This window comes from Falco rusticolus, chromosome 2, assembly GCF_015220075.1.
Source record: "Falco rusticolus isolate bFalRus1 chromosome 2, bFalRus1.pri, whole genome shotgun sequence".
Lineage (NCBI taxonomy): Eukaryota > Metazoa > Chordata > Aves > Falconiformes > Falconidae > Falco > Falco rusticolus.
Window position 1 is genome coordinate 59,253,805 of NC_051188.1, and position 17,635 is coordinate 59,271,439.

The window sequence follows — 17,635 nt, forward strand, 5'->3', positions numbered from 1 at the left end:
GCTATCCCTAGGGCCTGCTGTCAGTTGGGTGCGGTGAGGGGCACCGGGGGTGTGCTGGGAGTGGGGCGGGCAGAGCACAGGCTCTGAGAAAAATCATGTTTGGGCGGGAAGAAAAAAAGCCGCAATCCTTTTATTTTTGCGCCGCAGCGTTGGGTATTGCACCTTCCTCCGGGCAGGCGTAGGCCCCGCGGGTGGCTGCCGGCCCCCTCCCTGCAGCCCGCCCGCCTCAGGCGACAGCGCGCCGGGGCGGTCTGTCCGCCTGGGACTCGCCGCCGGGCTCCACCGGAAAGGGGCGGCGGGACCCGCACGCCCGCGGCAGCCACAGCCACAGCGGGGGCACCCCAGGGCGGCCGGAACCGCCCCGCCCCGCCCCGCGAACTGCGCTTCCCGGCGGGCAGCGGGGCAGGGCGGGGCAGGCGCATGCGCACGCTGCGCGGGGCCGCGGCGAGGGGTCCTCGGCCTGGGGCGGTGGCGCTCCGCCCCCAGCGGCAGGTGAGCCCCGCCGACACCCCGCCTTCCCCTGTCCCCCGGGGCCGGGACCCCCGCCCGCCCCGGCCCGCCCCCGGCCGCCTCAGCACGTCCCCGGGGCGGGGGCCGGGTGGCGGTCCCTGCAGGAGGGCAGCCGGGGCGTCCCCGGGGCTCCCCCGCGGCCGGCTGTGGCTGCGCTCGGGCGCAGGTGCTGGAGGGGTGTCAGGTACCGCGAGCTGAGGGGACCGCCCGGCCTCGGCCCGGGGCTGCGGGGCCGCCCCTGCCCCAAGCGGCCTCTGGATTTCGCCTTGCGGTAACGAACCGTTCGCACCGATGGCACAGCATGCGTGGGTCCTGTAATCTTTGGGTTATTCCTGCTGTTGTTCCTCATAAATTCTCCTCAAGCGGCTAAGAGAGCACAATGGGAGTTCAAGGACTTTGGAAACTGCTTGAATGTGCTGGAAGACCTATAAACCCCGAAATACTGGAAGGAAAAATCCTTGCTGTTGGTATCCTTTCAAAGTCAAGTTGAGGAGCCAAGCTCGTGAGGGAGCTTCTTCCATTTCACATTTGTTTCTACGTTTAGGTTTTGGGTGGGGTTTTTTTTGCGTTTTAAATCATAACAACATTTTGATAAGTAAATTGTATGCTTTATAATGTTGAAATGCTAAGCTCTTTGGGTTTTTTAATCTTATAAAAAAGGGACTTTTTAAGTAGATTCCTGATGCAAGTGTTGGACTCTGAGATTTTGTGCTGTATAAATAAACATGCTGCTCTCTGTAGGACTAGAAGATGAAAAAGTTTAAATGCTTTTGCATCAACTTTCCTATTATATATACTCACTTAAATGTTGGGAATATGTGGAAAGAAGTTACCCTCCATTTATTTGTAGAAGTAACTGGGGAGGTATTACTTACTTGTTGCACAGTTGTTTTGACTTTGCTTTTTGTTCAGGGTGATGAGGGCAAGAATTTATTCTTCTCTGAAGTTCACAAGTGTTTGGATAATCCTGGTTTCAATAAGCCAGGCCTGGAACAGCGGGCAAAAGCCACTCAGTAAAATATGTGCACTTTATAGAAACTATTAATATGGTATATATGCAAGATAGCACATTTTTTCCTCTTAACAGTTCTTTAAGATATCAGTATTTGGTTGAACCAAGCAATAAAGGGAGCCAGAGATCGTGGTGGCAGTTCCATACGAAATGCTCACCTCCTCACTCTGTTTCACCGGCTCTGCAAGTTACTGTTTTTCCGAATTCGACCTGTCTTTGTTTTTGATGGAGAGGCACCACTTCTGAAGAAGCAGACCTTGGTAAGTACCTTTGCTGAGTCATTGCAATGTAAAATAGGATGTACTTCTGATACTACGTAGCCATTTTCAGTTTCCTTCTTCTGGTGTTTCTGAGCCATGAGGATGGAGGGCTTGGAGGAGTTCTTTGCAATCCCAGTCTTGGTTAGCTGTTGGTTGGAGTGTGCAGCTGCTCCCTTTTGATATATTCAGGTTTGATTTGCACAGAAGCCAGATTTCAGAGAGGCTGATGATGGCATAAGCCTGGGTCTTACTCCAGTATGGACCTGAATGCAACTCTTAAAAGCTGAAAACTGTGCCTTGAGTCCCACAGTGGAAACTGACATAGATATTCAGAGGGTCTGAAGGCTACATCCCCGTTTGGTGTAGGATGAGTTAGGAGTCACTCATAGACTCAGCACACAGGATTGTAACAGTAATTTGCTGGATGTGTACCTTCAGCATCCAGAGAAATCTGGGTGTTAATCTTACTTTCACAGGCTAAGCGAAGACAAAGAAAGGAAGTTGCCCTCAGTGATTCCAGGAAAACTACAGAGAAACTCTTGAAAACATTTTTGAAGAGACAAGTTATCAAAACTGCTCTTAAGGGCAAAAGGCAAGAATGAAAAATATTTTCCCCTTGTTTATAAGTGGCAGGTAAGTTTTTATGTAGCTGTTAATCACTGGTTTGGGTTGGTTTTTTTCCTTTCTTTCCCTAAGGAATGAAGTTTTGCCCAGTATTACACAAGTTCGAAGAGAAGGAATTGATGATATATATGCATTGCCGCCTTTAGAGGATGAAGAGAAGAACAGGTAGGTTGAATTAAGATTTTCTTAATTCAGAAATTAATTAAGAAACAGATTAAATTACTATAATAAACTCAGAAGTATAAACCATGTTTTTTGGATGCTGCTGAAAGGCATTTGACCCATGAGATTCTATGATGTATAAAGTATATTTCTTTAATTTATATTTTATTTCAGTTTCTTTTTGGAGAGTTTAGTTTATAGCTCTAGATACAGAATCCTTCTAGTTATTTATGGAAAAGTTACAGGACAAGCTTTTCACCCACAAATTAAATTACGCTGGATTCATGTTTAAGTATGAATGCGCTACTTCTGTCTCTGTGGCCACATCTATATGACTAAATGGAACTGATTGTTCAAGCTTGGGTAGCTGGTGTGTGGCAGCTTGATTCTGGTATGCATCTCCTCATTTGGTAGTATAGATGTATGTATATACATACTTTGTATGTACTTGTCAAACTTGTGACATCTTCTTAAAAAACACTAAGTGGGAATGTGGAGCTATCTGTTAGATCACTTTTTGCACGCATTTATACATACTTCTCTGTACTTTAAATGCTGACCAAATAAGAATTGGGGAATGATTCAAACAGCAACAGTTGTCTCAGTCTAGTTTCAACTGACATAAGTCTGCCTTCTTGCTTTCTGTTCAGGTCAGGTCTTGACTTGTGTGTGTGTGTGTGTGTGTGTAGATGTGTATATATCTGTGTGTACTTTGTGTGTAAATTTTTTTACTTATCAGTGAAGGGATGACTAATGTCCCTTTACTTAAAATAAGAACTTTGTTTTCCTAGGTAAATATCTACATCTTTTTTCTCTTTGTAATTTTTTAGCTCGGCGGAGGAAGATGAAAAAGAATGGGAAGTGAGAATGGGCCAAAAAAAGATCTTGCAGGTTAGTGCATCCTAATCGCCCTGTTAGTGTGAACAATCATCTCATTCATATGCTACGCTTGAAAGACAAACAAAAAGGTTAAAAACAAAAAAATGTTTGGAGTTATAGGTCTTACTGTAGCATTACTTATCAAGCAAACAAGTTAATTTTCAGCAGTCTATGAATTCCTACTAATAAGGAAATACAAATCTAATTTTCTCCAGTAGAATGCAGCAGAATAGGATTTTCTTATGGTATCTTTATTTATTTGAATAGTTTCTCTGGACATGTGAAGAAGAAATGTTTTTTTGTAACAATATAAGTGCAATATATGCATTTGTGCACATGTGTATGCTTATATAAGACAGCATATTTAACAAAATTCCCATGCTTCTGCAAACGTGAATTGATATTGAAGCATTTCGGTCCTCAAGTTTTCACAGATAAATTCTATATTCCCTTCTGATGTGCTGATCTCATGGGAAGGGGAGAAAAGAAATATATAACCTAAGAAGGTAGCAAAATTAATAATAGAATTATGTCTGCTTTCATCAGAGTAAAAAGGGGGGGCGGGGAAGAAAAAACTCTTGGAAATAGTGTTTGTCCTTGAATTAGTTCACATTCAGAAGGAGAACCTCTTTGGAGGGATAACATCAGAAATAGCTGAGGCTGAGGTTATAGGACCTGCTTCTGTGATTTATCTTCTTGTAAAAAGAGTAAAACCAAGTTTCTCTGTAAAGTGTATATTAATTATGTACTTTATTTTATTAAGTAGTAGTTACCTCTTAACTGTTTTCTTCACAGTATAGGAAGTAGCAACAAAGATTTTGTGGTTTTTTGGTTGTTGTTTGGAGTGATGCTCTAAATATTTTATTGTTCTTTCTGTGCTGTAATATAAAATAGGTATTTATGTTGCTTTCCATTTTTTATAGGAAGAGTTATGTGAAAATCCTTATTCTGTAGATATTGAATCCGAAGATTTCAAAAAACTGCCTCCAGAAGTAAAACATGAGATCTTGACTCATATGGAGGAACTTACAAAGCGCAATAGAACATTATTTGAAGCAATGCCAGAGGTAATATTTAAAATAGTTTTCAAGCCATCAGAAGGGAGCTATTGCCTTTCATGCAGATGGAGACTATGTAAGGCTATTACATCTGGAAAGCTTTATCCCCAGGCCTATTTAATAAGAGATGTTACACTGAGGGGAAAAAAGACCAATGAGATAACTCTTAACTGAGCCTTCCTGTGTGTCTGTTCAGAGCCCTATCTCTTGATTTCCACTAAATTTGGGAGAGCTAATTCAGGCTGGGAAAAATCATGCCATGATCATGCTTCGTTTGTCTTACACCCCAGATTTCAATTGCAGGAGCATACTGCTGGTGTGGATCAGCCAGGCAGAATGAATGCAGATTGGATTCCAAACCCTCAGGTTGTTAGGGGAGCTGGCAGCTGGGAAACGGCTGTTGTAACTTAGACAGATGTGCTGCTAAAGCCATTCAGAGACAAATGGGGGATCCTATAGTACCACTTCAACAACAGCTTTTCAGAGCATAGTTTGATTTTTGAAAGTGCTATATATGTCAGATCAAATGATAGCTTGTGCCCAGTTGCAAGCTGAGAACCGTCATCGTAAAACCATCCACATGTGGGTTCTGTTATAATTGCATTGTTTTTAAGATGGGGACCAGCTCTGTTAGCCAGCTAAGTTTTGTTGGTCTTACAATTAAGATCTCGTTGTGTTTTAGCCAGCATTCAGAACTACTTAATGGTAGCTTTTAGAATTGTTGAGTGTTACTGAGCTAGTGTTGCTGTTGCTTGGGAGAGCAACAGTCAGTAAGGCGTATGTTACCTGCTAAAGGAAATTCTTAAAAGGCTTTTCAGAAAAGGGTTAATGAACTTGCTTAAAAGATGCAGCTAGTGGCATTTTCTTTAAGATGTCTTGGTGTTTTTGTTTTGGTTTTTGTTAGGTGTTTTTTGTTTGTTTGTTTTGTTGTTGTTTTTTTTTTTTCAAGGAGTCCAATGACTTTTCCCAGTACCAGCTTAGGGGTTTGCTTAGGAAAAGCAACCTCAATCGGTGCATAGAAAATGTACAAAAAGAATTGAATCAACAGCACTCGGGTGAAATCCAAACACAATATGAAAATGAAGGTGGTTTTGTGAAAGAAGTGGAATCTAGGAGGGTAGTCTCTGAAGATACTTCTCACTATATCCTAATAAAGGGTATGTCAGGTTTGAATTTTTTAAAACCTCTTATATGACATATGCAGTCTGCAGCTGTCAGTTTTAAGAAAAACTTGAATATTGTTTACAGGTGCATGTAGCCAATACTTTGCATGATGTGTGTTACTGTTAGGCATAATTAACTGTGATCTGTAAACATGTACAAAACTGGTTTATTAATATTTATGTAACGATGTTCCTTATGTAAAATGGAATGGTAGTATGAAGCAGCTTTTTACTTAATAAAGAAAAAATCAACAAAAAACTTTCTTTCAGGTATTCAGGCAAGAGAATCTACAACTAGAGACTTCGAAACTACTGCAGGACCCTCATCAGAAATGCTTGAATTTACTAAATTGAATAAAGTCAATGAAGCTCCTGCTAATACAAAGCTAGTTACATCTGACAAGTTGCAGACAGAGAAAGATAACAAGGTGGTGACAGCACCGCCCTCTCCTCGAACTTTGCTTGCTATCCAGGCAGCTATGGTAGAAAGCAGCTCAGAAGAAGAACTGGGAGGTGAAAATACAGGACGATTGAACATGTACCAGTCTATAACAGAGGAAGGCAGTGTGTCTCCAAGAACACTACGGGCAATTCAGCAAGCTCTGAGTGATGATGGTAGAAGAGAGGAAGTTGTTACTGTTAAAACTGGTGGAGTGCTACCAGAAAGATCAGACTTAAAGGATTTTCTGCTTAGTAGCTCAGATGAAGAAGATCAGTTTCCTGAAGATAAGGAGGGAAAAAAAATACCTACATTTACAATTCATTCATCAAACCAAGTTATTATGCAAGACACTGAATGTGAACAAAAGAGTCAGGAGTTGGAAAGAAATCATATTACACCCAAGGACACCAGTATATCTAGAGCTGGAAATTATTCTTGTGTTGACTATACTAGAAAAGGCAAAGAAGATGTAGACAAAGAAGAAAATGATTCCAAAATGGGCTTAAATTCTTTGAGAGATAAGGATATAAATTTGTGCATGGAGAAGCCAAGCTGTTCCCCTGTACAAACTTGTATACAGACTTTGATTTGTGCTGAAACAGCAGACCTTTCTAAAAATGAGGAAAACTTGACAATTTCTGAAAATATAGAGGAAGTAATTTCGCAAACAGAAGAGAATGCATCTGAGGTACAAAAGGATATTAGATCTTTTCCAGAAGCAAAAGGTCCTGAGGAGGAAAGAGAACGGATATCAGAGTCTGAAGACAGTGATTCTGATGGTATGTGCTTTTTAGTTGTGTAAAAAGATAAGAAAATAAGACCTTATTGTTTATGTAGTCATTTGAAGTTAAGCTTTTCTCCTAGTAAGAAATGCTTTAAAATACATCGATTCCTACATAAGTAGGAGGTGGGAAGAAAAATCTGAGCTATGATTTTCCCCTTAGTGTGTTATGATTTATCATTGAAAGCTGACTGTACAATACAGAGAATCAGGAAAGCATGCTGTTGTATACATTGAACTTAACTAGTGTATTAATGGTTAACCACTTGGTTTCTGTAATTTCGCAATCCTTATATCCATTTACTGCATACAGTAAAAAAACCCAAAAACTAATGCCCAAGTTAAAGCCATGTACAAATACTTAGTTTTAAACAAGCAGCAGGAAGTTGAAATCTTTTATTTTCCTTTAATAGGAAGCTTTATTGAAGTGGTTACTGAAATCAGTAATAAGGCTGAGTTTGCTACTGAATGCGATGAAAAACTGGGTGATGAAACAGTTCTTCCAGAAGGGGAGACAGGGCACCACAATACTGTCACTCAGGACTTGCTGAAGGAGTCTGATGAAGTACAGTTCGCCAGCAGTCAGAACGTTGAAAGAGAAGATGATGGTAAAGATGCAGGGGATGAGTGGCAAGACATCAATTTGGTAACTCCTTATTTGGTTTGAAGTAGTTTTTAAGGAAAACTATTGGACAGCTTCCTACTGTTTCATTGCTTTCTCGTATATGTATCTAATTCTGTGGGAACTTTTTTTTTCTTTAAAGATGATGGTTAACCATAATTGCTCTGAAATCTGGAGGAAACTTTAAGGTTTTAGCACTCTGATGAGCAGAGCTATCTCTGGTCTTATAATTTACTGCATTAGAGAAACTACAACACTTTCAAGCGTGAATTAACAGAGCATATGCTACTAGAATAATTATAGTAGGGAACTTCGTGCTTTACTTAAGTAAGTATACCTGAATTGTTGAAATAATGAAAGTCTCATCTTTCAGGAAGAACTAGAAGAATTAGAAAATGACCTCTCTGCTGAGCAGAACATGCTTCAGGCTCAAAAACAGCAGCAGGAGCGTGTTGCGGCTTCTGTAACAGGACAGATGTTCTTGGAAAGCCAGGTAGTATTTGTTGAAGTATTTTGATTTGATACAGCATGATGTGGTCCTGCCCTCCACCCCAGTCAAACATTTTCTCAAAAGCTGTTAGTAATTTTGCTGAACTATGGGTCACCTTTTTTCCTTGAAGGAGCTTGTTCTGTTTGGTCTGCTTGATTTAAAATATTGAAAGTATTTAGATAATCTTGAATTCCAACAATTTTAGATAACTGTTATAACATTATAAAACAGTAATAAAATTATGAATAGATCAACATTTTTTAAAGCACCGACTTTTTAAGGTTGGGCCGGTTTGATCCTTGCCTGTTGCTGTGAAGGGTGCAAATTGTAACTTCTTAACATCTTGTTGTTCATTCAGCAATATGAAATTGGTGTAATCTTGGTGTTAGGTAAATTGTGATTTCTCCTAAGGATTAAAAGCTTACAGGAAATCCATATGGTAGTCCAGATTTATTCTCTGGGTAACTGGTTGTAAAGAATCTCACCAGTAACACCTGTGTAAGCCTGTAACTTATGTTTCAGTATTAGTATTTAAGGGTTAATGCAGTCTAGTGCAGGGACTACTTGCAATACAATGTCTTGAGGTTAACATATCCATAATGTAGTGGACTGGTGTTAGAATAGTTTATTACATCATAGATGCTAACGTTAATTCTGAGGAAATATATATGTGTTTTTAGTTTATTTGCATAAAAGGGCTAATTTAGATAATCTTTAAATGATTAAAATTTTTGTTTCCTTTGTTAAACATTTGCTCATATTATATCTTGACATGATTTTTTTTTTTTTTTAAAGGCCAGTAGATTGTGCTTTTGTAATATTACATGTCATATAATGGTAGATACACCTTTGTAATTGTTAGTCTTTGACCTTGTGCTTTTTCTCTTTATTACAGTAAAAGTTTAAGTCTTGAGACTGACTTTCTTAGGGTACAAAAACCAGCTGCAGTGAGAAAGAGATGTGTGTATGTGCAGATACATGAATGCATATCAAATACATATTTAATAAATTTTACACCTTAACTTTTGCAGTGATTATTACATCCAACTTGGGAGCAGGAGAGTAAATGCAAAGCATAATTTCTGGAGGTGCTGTAATCCAGAATTGTGTTACTAACACAAGCCTGTAAACCTAGTGTGTGTGAGATATTTAACTGATGCTAAAAAATCTATTGCATAAAAGCAAATTGTGTAAAATGTGTCGAAATACATGTATGTGAAAACACTATCCAAAGGGTGATTAGTCTGACCACTGTTTCCTGCTTGATACAAATGTTTCTCATATGCTTTCATATTACTCTCTGAGCTAAGGTGATGACTGATTGACTGTTTTTTTATTTAATTTTTTATTTAACCTACATCTTTCTTTCGTGGAGCCCACATAAATGTAACGCATTAACTTTTCTTCATGTTATAGAAAGCACAATACTTCAGTATGCTTGTGTAATTAAGACAGCAGATTCTCAGCCTGCATAGTAATAGTGTGATCATGTGGTGCCTGACTTATGTGGTACTGTCTGCCTGAGAGGAGTAAGTGGATCTCCCCCTTTACTTAACTGTGCTTGGCACTTTTTAGTAGCAGTTAAGATTTGCTGTGGAATATTAAGTACCTCCCAAGTGTTAATCTAGCAGTTCTGAGTCAAGCAAAAGTATAATAGAAGTTTATTCTTTTGTTGAAATGTTAACTGTCTTCTCTGTATCCTACAGGAGCTTCTCCGTCTGTTTGGTATTCCGTATATTGAAGCTCCAATGGAGGCAGAGGCACAGTGTGCTGTATTGGACCTTACTGATCAGACCTCTGGGACAATCACTGACGATAGTGATGTTTGGTTATTTGGTGCACGACATGTTTATAAAAATTTCTTCAGTCAAAACAAATATGTGGAATATTATCAGTATGTTGATTTTCAAAACCAGCTAGGTAAGCCTTGGGTATTGATTTGTTAAATACAGCCTTTGCTAAGACGGCACTGCTGTGTATCTTTTTAAAGTTGTATTTTCTGCAGAATTTTGTGTGTCTGTTATTACAGTGCCTTTTCATTGGAGAGTCTCTAAAGACGTGCAGTTGGGTTGCTGATTTTATTGCCAGACAACCCCTCTAAATTTGCAGACACCTGCAATTAATACACTGAGTTAGTGTGGTGATCAAGGCTGGAGCTATGAACTGTGGTACCCGTTTCTGGGTAAATGTCAGCATGAATTTTCTGACATGGTGGAAGAAATTATATTCTGATGTCACCAGGTATAGTCTTCTGGAAATGAAAGTTAATTTTTGGACATGCTGACACATAATTTATTAGAAGAGGATCTGGCATATATAAAATATGTATGCTCTGTAAAAGTTTTGTGGGTGGGTTGGTTTGTTTTTGGTCTGTTTTGTTTTTCCCCTGATAGTCTTGCTTTGTGTGCCTAGACACATGTCCCTCCTTGTGTCCACTGATTTTTTTTTTTTATTTTATTTATTTTATTATTTTTTTTAAAAAAATCTAAGCTCCTGAAGCTAGTCAGTGGAAATCAGTCTGGTTGGCTCATGCCAAGTGGAAGTGGTCAGCTGAATTCTTCCTCCTTTCTGGCTGTTTCACAGGCTCTTTCGGTCTACTTAGCAACTGCACTAGCACAGAGCAAAAGGCTTCCAGTTTGGGAACGCTTTTAAGCAGCAGAGACATTGATATTGTGGACTAGAATTCAAACTGAGTGCTTCTATTTCTGGTTCAGGGGTTATTAAATTCAAATCAGCATTAGATGAGAACAGGACAGTAACTGGAGATCTGATCTTTTAGAAACCCAGAATTTCCCATGGTCTTAACATTGTAAAGTTTTAGTTTTGGCAAGATGCATTTGCAAGTTAGTGCTTGAGCTAGCAGTAGCATTTTGTCACTGCTCCAAAATACAATGTAGCAAATTCTGATGTTGAATTAAATGTAATTTTACAGAGTTAATGCTTTTGTGTTCCTTTTTTTTTTTGCCTTTCAGATAATGTATTTTTTAATTTGTAAGAGATGCTGAATCTACTGGGTTTGTTTGGTTTATGCTCTTTCTTTTACAGGGTTGGATCGAAGCAAGCTAATTAATTTGGCATACTTGCTTGGAAGTGACTACACTGAGGGTATCCCAAATGTTGGCTTTGTGACAGCAATGGAGATTTTAAATGAGTTTCCTGGACATGGCTTGGAACCTCTCTTAAAATTCAGGTATTCTTCATCGTATTTTGCTTTTTTGTCTCTCCATAATATGAATGTTATTTTTATGCTGCTTAAGCGTACAACAAAACATATGATCCTGTGATCATCATTGCATATCATTAAGGAGGCTAAGTTAACTGTAAAATAACATGAGTCCATTATATCACTATTTGAAATGGCAGGTAGATAAGGTGACATGTTGATACAGCAATTGCAGTGAGACTAATGAAGACAACAGAACAGCTGTAGAACTGTGTGACTGCCTCTGAGTTCAATGCAGAGCTGAATCAATAGTGAGTGGAGGTGTATTCTGCCTGAGTTTGTGAGAAGGTACTGTAGCTTGCTCATATAGAAAAGAGACAGTGAGGAATGGGTGATCTGGAAAGAGACAGACAAGCAGACTGTGGAGAAGAACAAGATTACAAGATTTGAAGAGGGCCAAGCCAGTTCTATTGGCAATGGCAAGGATGGTTAGAATTCTTTTTTTATTATTTATTTTTTTATTTTTTCTTTCTTGCACACCAAAAAAAACCACCCCAAAATTATCATTATGTATGGAACATCCTCCCTAAGTGAGGCTGAATTTAGGGCCTTCTGTTTAGTGGTTTATGGGGAATCCATGTGATGCTTGCTACTGTGGCTTACAATTGCTACATTTACTGTGTATGTTTTGTCTTTTCTACTTTCAGGTTGTATGTCCGTTTGGCCATTTTTTATTTGGAAGTTTCCCACCTTGTTTCATGTAGTAACCGGAGTAGGGAGGCTAAGGCTATTGAAATTAGCATGGTGGCTCTTGATATTCCAAGTCATATTTTATGGAGGCAAATGAATGCTTTCCTCGATGTTTTTCAGTGAGTGGTGGAATGAGGCCCAAAAGAATAAGAAATTGAGACCTAATCCACGTGATACCAAAGTCAAGAAGAAACTGCGGGACCTGCAACTTTCTTCAGGTTTCCCAAATCCAGCAGTGGCAGAAGCATACCTGAAGCCTGTAGTGGATGAGACAAAGGGTTCATTCACCTGGGGGAAGCCTGATATAGAGCAGATCAGAGAATATCCTTTTACTATGTGGCAGGACTTGTTAGCTAGAAGTACTGGGATTAAAGTTCATAAGCCTTGTTAGTGAGTCAGTAATGGAGTGTCAAGTTCTTAACATCTCGTTGGTGTGAGGGACCCCCGGGCTCGTCTGTATGCGCTTTCCTACAATGACATCAGCTCTGGAATGGAAGGGAATGCAGCCATGCATGTGTGGCACTCGGGGCTGCTCTGTCCTCCTGACAGAATGGGCTGCTTCACTTTGCGTGCAAAGAGAATCTCATAGCTGGACTGCCTAGTTTGTTGCGATATGCTTCTGTAACTGTGCTGTGCCTGTTTCTAGACTTAGAGTGGGATTGTCTGCATGCTCCTGATGTATGTTTACAGTCTTTCACAAATAAGTTTCAAAACTTTATTAGAAATGATGATTCAGTCTGCAATTTATGCCTAGTTATTCACTGCATTTCTTGCCATAATGTCTGTTTCTTGCATGTGTTGCAGCTCGAGCTGCAGCAAATTGTTGAAAAGTAGATGACAATGCGTGCAGAGCTAATAGTGTTTTAAACAGTAAATGAAGCTTCCAGTGCATACAAGTGCAAGAATAAGGTTTATTTATAAGTATTTTGATTTATAGCAGTATTGTATAGCCAAAACAAGTTCTGTCTTGGAAGACACTCTTTTGGAAATGTTGATATTAGAGAAAATTCTGTATTAGAAATGTAACAGCGTGATTGAGACATGTAGTGTAATACTGGAACTACATAAGTCAGCTCTAACAACTTAGAGTATTTTCTCTGGTTTTGTAGCAGAAAAAGCTGTGGAGTAGGGCAACTTTCCTCCAGACATGGGTTGGTTTGAGTAATTTTCATTTTATATGTTTACAAAATACTAGTAATAGCTGTTTTGTAAAGTTCCTTAACTTTCTGTACATTCTGTCAGGATCACTTTGGCTGGACTAGGACAAAGATAGATGAAATCCTGTTGCCTGTGATCAAACAGCTGAACTTGCAGCAGGTAAAGTATAAAACTATGTATAGCTTAAGGGTAACTGGAAGATTTAGAGAGCAGCATCTTAAAATGAAGAGCAAGGCTTTAATCTGAAGTACATTTCTGAGAAACTGGGGTTTGGCCATATTTTTTGATCTTTATATATTTTTTTAAAGTTGTTAAACTTCTCTAGACTTCTTTTTTTTTATGATTTGGGTTTGCTGTGAGGCACTACATAATTTTAATTGTTGTTTTCAAATTTGTTACCTTTCAAGCACCTATCTTAAGTCCAGATTGCTGTTTGTTCTGGGTGTACATGAAACTACAGGTACCTCAAGCACCTTTAGTACTTTTAAAAGGCAGCGTGCTGTCTCTAGAAATTATTTATAAAAATGACCCTGAGATTTTGGTGGAGTGAGACTGACCATTTAGTACCATCTACATCCTTTGAGGAAGAGTGCACACTGAATTGTTGAGCAAGTGTCCAATGATACTATTACTCTTAATTTCCAAATAAATGTTCTGTCAACTTTAATAAAACTTAAAAGTGAATCATAGGTTATGCTGTGATACTGTGAAAGTCAGTTGTAAAATTGATTACCTGAGGTCAGATTCTTTTCTTCTTTTGCCATAAGCAAGGTAGGCATGTAGTCTAAACCACTGTTCTAGGTTCTCCCTATCACTCAAATGAGTGAAAGGTACCAAAACCCATAGTTAAATCCATATACTTTCAGGTGGACTGGAACATCCTTTGGAAGCATCTGTCTGGTTTAGGTAATTTTAAGGATAATATAGAGAGCTAGCTTAGTCTATTACAGCAAACCTAGCTGTGATTGAGTAACAAAGGCCCAGCATGTGTGACTACTTCTAGTTCTGCTCTTAAATCTATACTGTAGCAGCACATGTTACAATGAACTTGTTTCAAATAACCGCATTTTGTTGCACTAGCATATGCAAATGTAAAGTGCACTTGTGACACTTGCTTAGTAAACATTCTGTTGTTTTAACAGCTTGAAGCTAAATATGTGTTTGTAAGGACATACTTAAGAGCACTACAGAGACTGACTGTATTAGGGTTGAAAATAGCAACCAAGTCTAATCATCATCAGCATAATACTTATACAATTTCACTGGGGTTTGCTTATTAGTTTCTTTAAAGGTGCTTGTGTAATTTATAATAAAGCGTGGGTATTACTATAATAATGCATCTTATTGTTCATATCTATTTGCATGCATATTAATTCCATTAGTTCTTTGTCGTGCTTTAATTTGGGATGCTTTATGGTATAGCTGAGAAAACAACTGCATTTCCATCACAAAACATCCAAAGGTATTTCTCTGTTTTATTTCTGATAGACTCAGCTTCGAATTGATTCATTCTTCAGACTGGCCCAGCACGAAAAACTAGCTATTAAAAGTCAGAGGTTGCGCAGAGCTGTGACTTGTCTGAAGAGAAAGGAAAAAGAAGCAGATGATGAAATTCGGAAGGCTGCTGCTGTTACGGAGATGGAAATTAAACAGCATGGGGAAGGGAAGGGGGGAGGTACTGCAGGCTGCACAAATCATCAAGCCGTGGCAACGGAAGTCCAAAGTGGAAAGAGAAGAAAACACTCAGATTCCAGAAAAGAACGTTTATGTGGAGGTGGTTTTATTGGGAATTTGCAGCTTTCAGAAACTTCTAGTGACTCCTCAGTAGAGGAATCGGAAAGCAGAGATCTAGGCAAGAGCAAAAGGAGGAAAAATGTCTCTGCAGTGGAGATGGCAGACCATAAAGAGAGAAAGGGGTGCAGTAGCTCAAGTAGTGAGGATGAAGAACTGGGAAAGATAGTCATGGTGACTGCCAAACCTGTGTTTGAGGGCAGAAAAAAGAAATCACGGAGTAAGAGAGGAATTAAAAAGAAAAAGCCTTAAAGAAAAGCCTTAAAAAAGAGAGACACTGTGCGTGTGGATTTTATGACTTAAGCTTTGTAAATATTCTAATGAATTTCAGATAATAAAATAATAAGTTATCCCTATAATATGTCATGCATTTTTTGTCCAGAACTTAAATAGGAGGCATTTTAAACAATGAAAAAATAGTTAAAGACCTAGATTGGACTTGATACAAGTTTTCGGGTTTGAGATTTTAAAACTGAGCTAAAATGTGATGTCCGCTTGTTTGCGTTCTGAGGTGAAAGAGCTGTTAAAATCACATGCGATCTGTTGCTTCCTTAACCTTGGCATTAAATGAAATCGTGAAAACTACTTCGATTATTTCTAGGTGTTGCGAGAATGAAAGTGAGTTCATTTAGGTTTTTTATCCCGATTTCCTCATTCCCTTCACTCGGCATGTCTTGAAAGTTTTGTGCTGAAAGTAATGTTATTTACATCGTGAGACAGTGTAAGCCCTCATAAAATCTCATGGGAAATCATGCAGTACAGTAATTCCTTACATAATCTGATGTGCAATAATTGTTTGAGTGTTGTCATGCTTCTAGATTTGTAGTTACATGACCATGTCCAAAGCCAGAATTTCTTTGCAGAAGTGATGATCAGGGGTATCCACTGGTTGCAGCACTTATGTCAGGTTAATTTGTGAGAGAAACCATGTTTTAGGCTCAGAATTCTCCCCATCTCACTTGTCTCTGAATGGTTGTAGGATCTATTTCTCGCTCCTGTGGACTGAGGTAGAAAAGCACTGAATGCTGCCGGTTTTACTTGTGTTTTTGCAGTACATTTCAGTCCTCCTTGCTTTTCTTTGTCTTCTCATTTGATATTTCTACTTCATTTCTCATCGTTTCATTCTTTGAAAGGCCAGGTCCGTACAATGAAGTTTCATATGAAACATTAGCCTCCCCTAAAAGGATGAAGGGCTGAGGTGAACTGGGTGGGATTTGGCCTTTAGAGCTGCAGACAGTCTAATACTTCATGTATGGTGTTTACTAGGCAAAACAGATCCCTTTTGATATTACTCTTGTAAAAGATTATAATATTTTAAGCAAATTCTCAGTGTAGACAGTTTACAGCAGCTTTTTGCAAATCACTGATTTTTGCTTTAAAAGTGTGGATGGGTCGTGGTGATTTGTTTGACAGCTGGTAAACGTAGAAAAGCTCCTGTTAATTTTTTCTGCCAAGTGTAGGAAAGTAGAGAGACCTTCAGTTCTCTGCAGGGCTTGATTAGTATTTTTGTACAATAGTTATTATTTTTGAGTGGCGCCTAGAAACCCCAGTTGAAGTTTAATTTTGCTAAAAGCTGTTTTAAGAGGCAGTTCCTGTCCTGGATTGGTTATAGTCTAAATAAGAGAAGTCTTGGAGATACCTGTATTTGTTCCCATGCAGTGAGTGTTTGCAATCTGTTGGGCGAATGTGCATCTTGTATATACAAAAGAGAAGAATTGTGTATTTATGCACGTTGACAGCTGTCTCATGGGGTAAAGTGAGGTAGGATTTTGGGTGTTAGGTAGCTTGTTACAGTTCCGCATTCCAATGTGCGCACACGTTTATATAGCCGTGCCACAGATGCATCCCTGTCCCTTTGTAATTTGCCCTCTGTGCTTGGAAGACCCCTTTGACGGATGGGGTTTTGCTCTTCAGTTATGTTTTAGTAACAGTGAGTGGTTACTAGCACTCTGTCACTACCTTATTCTTGTAAAAAGTACTCAAAAGTTGGTTATGTGGCAGGTTGGAGTGCCCTTGACTGGGTGGTGCCTACGGCTGTTACAAAATCTGCTCCCTTACGTAAGTGTGTGGTGCCCACTTCATGTTCATGCTGCAGCTGTCGAGATTTATTACTGCTGCTGGTGTGGGGATATTGTCAGTGTGTGACATGCTACAGAGCACAATTCTGCCTGGGAGAGAATAGACGGGGCAGATAAGGACTTTTCTGTTGGAGTTCAGTCTTTGGAAAGCTGCAAGAGATTCGGGTAATGTTGGCTGAAATGCAGTGGGTGCCAGTGCTGTTCCACTTGTCTGTGTCTTTTACTCTAAATTGCTTTATCATTTACTTTAAACAGCATTACTGGGCAACTGAGCTGTTGTGCGCTGTGTAGTTGCTTGTAGTACTCCTGAATTTGTATGTTAAAGTCAGGCAGGTTGTTGTGTAGCTCAGTATACCTCAAAGGATATTTTTAGAATGGAAAAAAACAGAAGTACAGGATCACAAAACACAAAGGTTTTCCCTTACAGGATGATTTTATAGTGCAATGTTGCTTGTGCTTTGGAATGCAAAGGGAATGATTATTAACCTGTTATTTTTATCTTCTAATGGGAAGAAAAATTGTCTTTTTATATACTTCTGAGGTAGATGACAAGCAGATGGGGGTTTGTGACATTTACTGCTTACTGTCCCAGTAGTTTCTAATTATACTTGTTATTCTGAAGATGCTTACGAAGACTTTGAATCCCGTTGAATTTCTTTTCTGTGCCTGTCCTAGTTTTGGCTGGGATAGAG

General features: G+C 39.2%; 1 protein-coding gene across 1 annotated transcript; it reads left to right on the forward strand.

Annotated features, from left to right (window-relative positions):
* The first annotated feature begins 432 nt into the window (after positions 1-432).
* Positions 433-15,224, forward strand: LOC119143844 (DNA repair protein complementing XP-G cells-like). The gene is made up of 15 exons (XM_037378486.1): positions 433-977; positions 1,607-1,782; positions 2,259-2,374; positions 2,479-2,571; positions 3,399-3,459; positions 4,371-4,514; positions 5,455-5,662; positions 5,939-6,889; positions 7,305-7,537; positions 7,887-8,006; positions 9,710-9,923; positions 11,049-11,193; positions 12,037-12,237; positions 13,149-13,233; positions 14,563-15,224. The coding sequence occupies exons 1-15, from the start codon at positions 890-892 to the stop codon at positions 15,115-15,117; spliced, it is 3,390 nt and encodes a 1,129-aa protein (XP_037234383.1). The 5' UTR covers positions 433-889; the 3' UTR covers positions 15,118-15,224.
* The last annotated feature ends 2,411 nt before the right edge of the window (positions 15,225-17,635 follow it).

Bases quoted from the DNA above. Each gene is read 5' to 3' on its own strand.
- LOC119143844 (XM_037378486.1), top strand. From the start codon at position 890: ATGGGAGTTCAAGGACTTTGGAAACTGCTTGAATGTGCTGGAAGACCT. The intron at 12,238-13,148 runs ATATCCTTTTAC...AACTTTCTGTAC, and splicing joins GATATAGAGCAGATCAGAGA to ATTCTGTCAGGATCACTTTG. The intron at 13,234-14,562 runs GTAAAGTATAAA...TATTTCTGATAG, and splicing joins AACAGCTGAACTTGCAGCAG to ACTCAGCTTCGAATTGATTC.